At 48.4% G+C, this 10,713-nt stretch overlaps 1 protein-coding gene across 2 annotated transcripts in view; it reads left to right on the top strand.

Moving 5' to 3' along the window:
- The window catches only part of fkbp15b (FKBP prolyl isomerase family member 15b), a 171,687-nt gene extending 160,974 nt beyond the window's left edge, over positions 1-10,713 (top strand). The window contains exons 28-29 of one of the 2 annotated variants that reach the window (XM_072488175.1): positions 5,502-5,592; positions 10,301-10,713. In XM_072488175.1, coding sequence (XP_072344276.1) covers positions 5,502-5,592; positions 10,301-10,408 — 199 coding nt within the window. In that variant the 3' untranslated portion in view covers positions 10,409-10,713. Of the gene's footprint in view, positions 1-5,501; positions 5,593-5,915; positions 6,554-10,300 lie in introns of those variants that run through there. The other variant, XM_072488176.1, reaches the window with a different exon arrangement.

Raw genomic sequence — 10,713 nt, forward strand, 5'->3', positions numbered from 1 at the left:
GCTGGGGGCCCCGATTAGAACGGAGGAGATATTGGGGGGCCTAAAGGCCATGCAGTCGGGGAAAGCCCCGGGACCGGATAGATACCCAGTAGAGTTTTACAAGAAGTTCTCAGAGATAGTGGGACCGGCAAGCCACCATCTCGCTGATACTGAAGCGGGACAAGGACCCGGAATCCTGCGGGTCATACAGACCAATCTCCCTGATCAATGTGGATGCCAAGCTACTGGCCAAGGTCCTGGCGATTAGAATTGAGGACTGCGTTCCGGAGGTGATTGGGGACGATCAGACAGGGTTTGTGAAAGGCAGGCAGCTGACCGCTAACTTGAGAAGATTGCTTAATGTGATCATGATGCCCCCGACGGGCAAGGAGGCAGAGGTAGTGGTGGCAATGGACGCTGAGAAGGCCTTCGACTGGGTGGAGTGGGGCTATTTGTGGGAGGTGATTGGATGGTTTGGATTCGGGGAGGGACTGGTTAATTGGGTCAGACTATTGTACCAGGCCCCAAAAGCTAGCGTTAGGACGAACAGGATAATGTCAGATTATTTCCGACTACACCGCGGGACCAGACAGGGGTGCCCACTCTCCCCGTTGCTGTTTGCGCTGGCCATAGAGCCGTTGGCGATGGCGTATGAGAGCTGCAAAGGGGTGGAAGGGAATGACTAGGGGGGTGGAACATAGGGTCTCTCTCTATGCGGACGACCTGCTCCTGTACGTGTCGGACCCACTGGCCGGAATGGAAAATATACTGGAAACATTGAGGAAGTTCGGCTGGTTTTCAGGGTAAAAATTAAATATGGCCAAGAGTGTGATGCTTGTGGTGCAGGCAAGGGGCCAGGAGAATAGACTGAAGGAGCTGCCATTTAGGCTGGTGGAGGAAAGTTTCCGGTACTTGGGGATACAGGTGGCACGAGACTGGGGCAGGTTGCATAGGTTAAATTTGACTAGGGTGGTGGAACAAATGAAGAGGGAGTTTCGGAGATGGGATGCACTCCCGCTGTCACTGGCGGGGAGGGTGCAGACTGTAAAGATGACAATCCTCCCTAGATTTCTGTTCATCTTCCAGTGCCTCCCGATCTTTATCCCATGGTCCTTCTTCAAAAGGACTGGCTAAAAAATCATGAGCTTTGTCTGGGCGGGAATATCCCCGCGGGTGAAGAAGGCGATGCTTGAAAGGAGCCGCAGCGAGGGGGGACTGGCATTGCCGGGTCTGATCAACTACTACTGGGCGGCTAACATAGCCATGATAAGGAAGTGGATGGTGGGTACGGGGTCTATCTGGGAGCGAGTGGAGGTGGCTTCGTGCGGGGCACCAGTTTGGCAGCCCTGGTCACGGCTCCCCTACCGCTGTCACCGGCCAGGTACTCCACCAGACGGTAGTGGGGGCGGCCCTGCGGATATGAGTCCAGTGGAGGGGGGGGGAGGTGTGTCTGTCTGGGCTCCAATATGTGATAACCATCGATTCGACCCCGGGAACATGGATGGAGGGTTTCGAACATGGCGGCGGGCGGGGGTGGGGAGGGTGGGCGATATGTTCCTGGAAGGGAACTTTGCGAGTTTGAGGGGCTTGGAGGAGAAATTTGGGCTGGTATGTGGAAATGACTTTCGGTACTTACAGATGCGGGACTTTGTACGCAGACAGGTCCCATCCTTCCCACGCCTCCCGCCAATAGGGATCCAGGACAGAATAGTCTCTAGAGGAGAAGGAGGAGAGGGTAGAGTATCGGATATCTAAAAGGTGCTCATGAAGGCGGAAGAGTCCCAGACGGAGGAACTGAAACTCAAATGGGAGGACTGGCTGTGGGCGGAAGCCCTGAGTCGGGTAAACTCAACCGCAACATGTGCCAGGCTCGGTCTGATTCAATTTAAGGTCGTTCACCGGGCCCACATGACGGTAGCTCGGATGAGCAAATTCTTTGGGGTAGAGGACAAGTGCGCTAGATGCGCGGGAGGACCAGTGAACCATGTTCACGTGTTTTGGGCATGTCCTAAGCTTAGGGGTTCCTGGGAAGGATTTGCGGAGGTCATGTCCCGGGTGCTGAAAACAAGGGTGGTGATGAGTCCAGGGGTGGCAATTTTTGGGGTTTCGGAAGACCCGGGAGTCCAGGGGGAGAAAGAGGCAGATGTTCTGGCCTTTGCTTCCCTAATAGCGGCGAATACTGCTGGCATGGAGGGACTCAAAACCCCCGAAGACCGAACTATGGCTTTCGGACATGTCACGTTTTCTGGGTATGGAAAAAATTAAGTTTGCCTTGAGGGGATCTGCACTGGGGTTCACCCGAAGGTGGCAACCATTCATCGACTTCTTCGAAGGAGAGTGAACGTCAGCAGGGGGGGGGGGGGGGGGGGCGGAGATTAGAGTAGAGTAGGAGGGATAAATAGGCAGGTAGTGTCTAGGGGAGAAGAGCGGGCATGTGCAGTATGGTTTGATTGAAGTATTGGTTTTATATTGATGTTTGCATATTTCTGTTATCTGTAACTTTACAATACCCAAAAATACCTCAATAAAATTGTTTAAAAACATTTTAAAAATCAGCATGGCCTGGGCGGCACGGTGGCACAGTGGTTAGCATTGCTACCTCATGGTGCTGAAGACCCGGGTTCGATCCCGGGTCCGGGTCACTGTCCGTGTGGAGTTTGCACGCTGTCCCTGTTTCTGCATGGGTCTCACCCCCACAACCCAAAGATGTGCAGGGTAGGCGGATTGGTCACACTAAATTCCCCCTTAATTGGAAAAAATGATTGGGCACTCTAAATTTTTTAATTTTTTAAATCAGCATTGCGTAGAGCAATACTTGCTTTACAAAAGAGATTTGGTTCCTGTTCGAACTCCTTCGGATTCTGGCTGAATGTCTTCAAAATGCTGGTTCACCCGACGTGTTCCAGCTTCTTCCTTGTCCTCACACAAGACTGCTCTGCTTTAAATAGTATTACTCTTGTGCTAACTATCCTACTGTGAGAGAATTGTGGACTCAGTATCAGACAGATCAGACTTCAACTTATTTTTTAAAACATGACCACTGCAGTCAAACATACTATATCCCCAGGCTTTTAACCCTTAAATTGTCCCAATTTTTAGAAACCAATATTCCTAAAATCCTCCATATGCCATACAGAGCTAAAGGTTTCCACTACCAATGGATCAGATCTAAGCTCTGTGGTCCTGCCACATTAAGTCATGAATGGTGGTGGACAATTTTACAAGTCACTGGAGGAAAAGGTTCCACAAACGTCCCCATCACCAATGAGGAGGGAACCCAGCAAATTGGTGCAAATTATAAGGCTGAAACATTCGCCACAATCACCAGGTGGAAGTGTTGAGTGGATAACCCTTCCCGGCCTCCTCTGGAGATCCCCAGCATCGCAAGTGCTAGTTCCTGACTAATTCGATCAATCTACGGGAAATCAAGAAACAGCTGAAGGCACTGGATACTGCAAATGCTATGGGTCCTGACAGTATTCCAGCAATAGCACTGAAGAGCTGTGCTCCAGAACTTGCCACGCCCTTAGCCAAGCTGTTCCAGTACAGCTACAACACTGGTATACACCAGACAATGTGGAAAATTGCCCAGGTATGTCCTCTACACAAATCAGGACAAATCTAACCCAGCCAATTACTACCCCATTTCTATTCAATCATTAGTAAAGTGATGGAAGGGGTCATCACAGTGCTATCAAGCATCACCTGACACCAGGGGCAGCCAGCTCCTGACCTCATTACAGCCTTGGTTCAAACATGAACAAAAATTTTGAACTTCAGGGGTGAGATGAGACTGACTGCCCTTGACATCAAGGCAGCATTTGATCGAATGTGGCACCAACAAGACGGAGGAAAACTGGAGTCAATGGGAATTGAGGGAGTCGCACTTTTAAAAATTCTTTCATGTAATGTAACTGGCTGGCATTTATTGCCCCTCACTAATTACCACTGAGGGGCATTTAAGAGTCAACCACATTGCTGTGCATCTGAAGTCGTGTGTAGACCAGACCAGGCAAGGATGGCATATTTCCTTCTGGAAGAAGGAAATTTCCTTCCCTAAACAACAAGGTGCTGTTTACCACGGGGCTAAATCGCTGGCTTTGAAAGCAGACCAAGGCAGGCCAGCAGCACGGTTCAATTCCTGTACCAGCCTCCCCGAACAGGCGCCAGAATGTGGCGACTAGGGGCTTTTCACAGTAACTCCATTTGAAGCCTACTTGTGACAAGCAATTTCATTTCATTAGAACATACAGTGCAGAAGGAGGCCATTCGGCCAATCGAGTCTGCACTGACCCACTTAAGTACTGACTTCCACCCTATTCCTGCAACCCAATAACCCCTCCTAACCATTTTGGTCACTAAGGGCAATTTAGCATGGCCAATCCACTTAACCTGCACGTCTTTGGACTGTGGGAGGAAACCAGAGCACCCGGAGGAAACCCACGCAGACACAGGGAGAACGTGCAGACTCCGCACAGACAGTGACCCAGCAGGGAAACGAACCTGGGACCCTGGCGCTGTGAAGCCACCGTGCTATCCACTTGTGCTATCTTGCTGCCCTGAACTAACATTAGTGAACCAGATGGTTTCATAGTCATCTTTAGACTTTTAATTCCAGATTGTTATTCATTTCAAATTTCACCATCTGGTAGAATTTGAACCTGGGTCCCCAGCGAATTACCCTGGGTCTCTGGAATACTAGTCCAGTGACAATACCACTAGGCACTGCTTCATTGTTATCCAGCATAAAGGAAGATTGTTGTTGGAGGTCAGTTATCTCAACTCCAAACTATCAATGCAGGAGTTCCTCAGGGTGGTGTCCTAGCCCCTACCATCTTCAGCTACTTCAATGACCTTCCTTCCATCATTAAGTCAGAATTGGGGATGTTCGTTGATGATTGCACAATGTTCAGCCCATTCGAGACTCCTCTGTTACTGAAGCAATCCATGTCCAAATAGAACAAAAGCTGGACAGTATTCAGCCTTGGGTTGGCAAGCAGCAAGTAACTCAAGTGGCAGGCAACGAGAGAATATAATCATCGCCCCTTGACATTCAAGTGATATTACCATGGCTGAATTCCCCCCACCATCAAAACTCTGGGAGTTGCCATTGACCGTAGCTGAACTGGAGTAGCCATATCAATATTGTGACTACAAGAGCAGGTCAGAGGATAGGAATCTTGCAGCGAGTAATTCACCTCCAGACTCCCCAAAACCTGTCCACCATCTGCAAGGCAATAGTTAGGAGTGTGAGGAATGCTGTCCACGTGTGGGCAGGATCTGGCTGGATTGGGATGGTGATTTCCTCAGCCGAATAACCTGCTGGCACTTGCTACCTTGACTTAACAGATGAAGAACAAACAGTTGGGCTACCAGCTTTCTTTTTGAAAAATTTTATCCTGTGCCAGTCACTATTGGGAGAAGCGCAGCACATTAAAATAACCATGTACAACACCATTAAAAATGAACAACAGAAAACTTTTACATACTGACCCTGTGGTTTTTGCCTTTCGTCTTTTCAGCGATGATGATGATGAGGGCTTGTTCAAATCTGTGACCACAAAGGTGGGGAAGACAGCAACAAAGGAGGATGAAGAGGAGGATGAAGAAGTGGTAAGAAAATGAAGGTTTTGTTCTGCCTCAATGTTGCAGCAATGTGTTTTCATGGTAATGTCCTGTGGCATAAAGGGAGTTGTGAACTGAGGGTTTATATTGTAACGGAGGTGGGATAAATAACTTGGCTGCGACCAAGTGTTGGATATTGAGAACCTGAAGTGTGATTCCAGGTGTAATCGAACCTCAGTCCTGCTACCATTCAGCAGCAGTGAATATGTATCAAGTGCCTGTGGAGTCACAATCTTTTTCTTTTGCCTCAAGAGGTTGATTGTCAGCGTGCTATTTGTCACTCTGCACCTTTCTCTCTGTCTCTCACTCAGAGTATGAAGGGCCACCCACCACCAGCGCCACTCTTTGGAGATGAGGATGAGGAAGATGATTTTGACTGGCTTGGATGAGGTCACCTCTGTTGACATTACTGGGGAGTTGGAACTGGTTCCCGAAGCTGCCAGGACAGACCCTGTACCTGTCTGAGAAACACAGTGCTTATTCCACAATGTATAGCCCTGTGGAACTTCACATTCCAAAATTCTCTTAGTGTCTGTAACCTGCTAATCAAAGCCTTTTTGGTGTCAGGTTGTGTCCCCGGTCAGCACAGAAGGAAGCTGTGGATGGAAGTGCACTGACTCTGAACCACATTGGTATTGTTGAGCAATAGATGGCTCGATTGGAAACAGACTTCTTATTTCCTGCTGAATTTTAATAAACTTTTGCTGCTTATACAGCCAGGGCTGTTGATGGCTGTTGGGCAGCCCGACTGCACAGGACGAATAGTGACTGCTGAATAACTCTTATTATCTGCTCAGTTTGATTATGAATCTCTTTCCTTCACTTTTCATCGTTTTGAAGAGGTTGTGATTGATCCTCATGCAGGGAATGGAACATTCTCCTTGTTCTGTGTGTTGGGTACCGCACATGTTTGGTTCAAAATAAAGTATCTCTGTGCCTTAACCTCCAATCATTTGCCGCCCAATACTTCCATTTCTGACATGGTTCTTTGATGTAGCCTGTCTGGGTGCAATTCATTGTGACAATCATGTCTTCAGCTGTCTAGACCCAAATTGGAATTCCCTCTCTGCCTCGCTTCCTATTTCTCCTTTTAGATGCTCCTTAACACCTACCTCTTTGACTTGGCTTTGGGCCACCTAATCAACCTGTGTAACTTAATGTCAAATTTTGTTAACTTTGTGAAGCACCTTGAGCAGTTTTATTAGTTTAATGGTGCTATTTCTGGACAAATTGTTGTTGTTGGTGCTGGTTTCAATCCTCCACCGTGCTAAGTACCACTCTTCCTGTTAACTGCGACACTACCTGTTTAAAATATACTGGTTAGTATTAAAACAGCACAACAGTGCATTTGTGTTGAGCAGGAATCTTTGAACACTTTTGTGCAGTGGAACTAGCTGCACATATCCAGGCAGATGGAGAGCCTCTGAACTGTTAGTGTAGTCGGGGCATTTATATGGCTGGTCTAGTTCAGTTTCTGATCAATGGTAGGCCCCCAGGTTGGCTGGTAGGCGATTCAACGATGGGTAATGCCATTGAATATCCAGTGAAGGTCATTAGATTCTCTCTTCCTGGAGATGGTTTTTATATGGTGCGAATGTTACTTGCCAAGGAGCCCTAGCAAAACAAGTCAGTGAAAATCGAGTCATACCAGGCACAGAGGAAGATGATAAGTTCCAGGTCATCACTGCAGGAGTTCCTCAATGTAGTGTTCTAGGCCCAACCATTTTCAGCTGCTTCTTCAATGACCTTCCACCATAAGGTCAGAATTGGGGATGTTCGTTGATAAGTGCACAATGTTGGGCGGTACGGTGGCTCAGTGGTTAGCACTGCTGCCTACAGCGCTGAGGACCCGGGTTTGATCGCAGCCCTGGGCCACTGTCTGTGTGGAGTTTGCACATTCTCCCTGTGTTTGCATGGGTTTCACCCCCACAACCCCCGTGGATTGGCCACTTTAAATTGTCCCTTAATTGGGGAAAAATGATTGGATACTCTAAATTTATATTTGAAAAAAACAAGTTCAGCACCATTTGTGACTCTTCAGATACTGAAGCAGACCGTGTGCAAATGCAGCAAGACCTGAACAAAATCCAGGCTTGGGCTGACAAGTGGCAAGTAACATTCACATCACACAAGTGCCAGGCATTGCCCATCTCCAACAAGAGAGAATCTAATCATCTCCCCTTGAGATTACCATTGCTTAATCCCCCCCATCTACAGCGTGGGCAGTTAACAGTGACCAGAAACTGAACTGGCCTAGCCATGTAAATACAGCGGCTGCAAGAGCAGGTCAGAGGCTAAGAATCCTGTGGCGAGTAACTCAACTCCTGACCCCCCCAAAACCTATCCACAAGGCACAAGTCCTGAGTGTTATGGAATACTCTCCACTTGCCTGGATGAGCGCAGCTCCAATAACAATCAAGAAACTCAACACCATCCAGGACAAAGCAGCCTGCTTGCACGGCACCCCATCCACAAAAAATCATTCATAGGAAAAGAGGCTCTGAAGAAGAATCATACAGATTCAAAACGTCAACTCTGTTTCTTTCTCTGCAGAATCTTCCAGACTTGCTGAGTCCAACATTTCCTGTTTTTATTTCAGGAAGAGACAGTTGGAAGCTCTTGGGCATGTAATAAGAAATCATGATTTAGAAAGTTGAATGCTGATGGGAAAGATCGATGGTAAAAGAGATCGAGGTAGACAGCGAGCTATCTCTTTAAAGAGCTTCGCAAGCTTTGAATGTATCACCAATGAAGATGATTCACTCCTCTGGAGTAAGATTAACATGGCTATCCATGGTTATAAACTCTCCGGGCACGGTACCTGAGGAGAGCATGTAACAAAAAGACCAGTAAGCCTAATACGAACACCTAGGAAATAACCACCATGTACCTCACATTTGAGGTTCACCTCTACTATCTGCTTTCTGTCTGTTAGCCAATATTATATCCACAAAGTCATTGTTCTAGACAAGACCTACAAGCTTTTGGTAAGACCCGATTCGGGACCAATAATGTGTCCGATAAAGTAGACAAAGGATGAGATTCAAAATAGTTGCCAAGTAAATAAAGCCACAAGATTCCATGGGTTTTGAACAACAGAAATAAACTACTATGCAAGGTCAGAAAGATAACAAAACGGGCTGGATTCTCCACTGGCGGGATTCTCCATTGCGCTGGCAGTGCACCCAAGCCTGGTGATTTCCTGATGGTGGGGGGCTGCAAACAATGGCAAAACCCCATTGGCCGACTGGTGGGATAGAGAATCCCGCTGCCAGCGGGGGAGTGCCGCAGGACGCAGAATCCCGCCCAAAAACTATCTTCTACTCTAACATTCAGGGTTAATATGGGGTACATGGTAATTAACAGGTAAACTGTGGTTGAACATCCACACTGCACAATTTTTTTTTTTTTAGAAAATATTTTATTAAGGCATTTATCATTTTAATAATTTAAATCATCAGGTATCAAAAGGAACAGAGCACAATAAACAACACACCCAGTAACAAACCCCAGCCAAAGTGGCTTACACAAACAGGACCTCCTTCCCCAGATCCCCCCTTTCCACCGGTCTTCCGAACCTTACTCAACCCCCCATCAGACTGCACAATTAATGGTAGATGTGACTGAGACAAAGTCCATGGGCTGGATTCTCCGCAGCCCTGCGGCGAAATCGCGTTTGGCACGGGGGCGGAGAATCGACTTTTACGCGAGAATCACTCGCCCGCGAATCATGCAGGGGGGCCGTTGCCAGAGGCCCTCCCAGTGGTACTCCAATCCCGACCGGCCGATTTCCCGATGGCGTGGTTCTAACTACGTCTGGCTGGTCGGGACTCGTGCGACTGCTGTGGATCAGTCCACGGCCGCCCTGGTGGGGGGGCGGGGTGATCCATCACCGGTGGGGGGCCTTATGGGCGGCAGAGGCAGCGATCGGACAGGTAAGATGAATCGGCGCGGGGCCGATCGGGGGGCGGGGGGGGGGCTTCTTTCTTGCTGCTGGTCCGCGGTCCGAGTACGCCATGGCAATCGGCGCGGCTGCCGCTGTGCGCATACGCGGACTCAGAACCGGAGGTGCGGGGCTCTGCATCCGCAGCCAAAGCTGCATCAAGCTCCCCGGGTCCCTGCTAGCCCCCTGCAGGTAAGTGAATTGCTCTCTTTTTTTCAGGAAAGTCTGCAGTAAAATAGCCCCATTTTGTGTAGAATCCGCCCCATGGATTGAGTCAACTCATCTCACTTCATCTCTCTCTCACCAGGGACCCTTGTCGTCACCTTTGAAGATCTAAGTGGGCATTCTCTCTAAAAGTAGCCCCAACTCTGATGCCCTCAATGACAGCCCACCTCACAGTGTTTCAATCTTGCCTCACGAGACTCCGTTCCCCTAGATTCCCAAATCTGTACTCAAACACCAACTCATAAGCACAATGTCGGCTTGAACACTCTGTGCAGAATGTACTGCTTCAAAAGTGTACCCTCGCCCCAATGGCCTGCAGCACAGGGTCACCAATCCTTTGCTGCCTTCTTGGATCGTCAGAGCTTTTCATGAGCCTTATTCGATTGCCAAGGTCCAGTTAAAATCTGCTAACCGCAGCCTTTTACGTGTTTTTTATCTTAATTGGGATTCTACTTTTGGGACTCTCCCTGTCCCATTCAATGGTGCTCCCCTCCCAGTAACATGACCTCTGTTTCCTTTAATCCCCAGGCATACTGGGCCCGAAGAACTGAAAAATGCAGAACTGCGCATGTGCAGGCTGCTCCTGGTTTGCGCGGCAGTTCTGAGGTATGGGGTTACCGACCTCCTGATGTCTGACGGAGTACGTGTGACTTTCATAACACCATTGATGACGTGTTGAAAGTTCATAGACAACTGAGTCACCTTACGAAGGAGCGGTGCTCTGAAAGCTGGTGATTCCAAATAATCCTGTTGGACTTTAACCTAGTATTGTAAGACTTCTTACTGTGCCAACCCCAGTCCAAAGTCGGCATTTCCACATCATGGCTACCATCAACATCGCAAACTGCCGGCTCAAAGTGGAGAGGCTCTCTAAGGACTCACCTGATGAAGGAGTGACGCTCTGAAAGCTAGTGATTCCAAATAAACCTGTTGGACTTTAA

The sequence above is a fragment of the Scyliorhinus torazame genome, chromosome 22 (assembly GCF_047496885.1).
Source record: "Scyliorhinus torazame isolate Kashiwa2021f chromosome 22, sScyTor2.1, whole genome shotgun sequence".
NCBI classification, from domain to species: domain Eukaryota; kingdom Metazoa; phylum Chordata; class Chondrichthyes; order Carcharhiniformes; family Scyliorhinidae; genus Scyliorhinus; species Scyliorhinus torazame.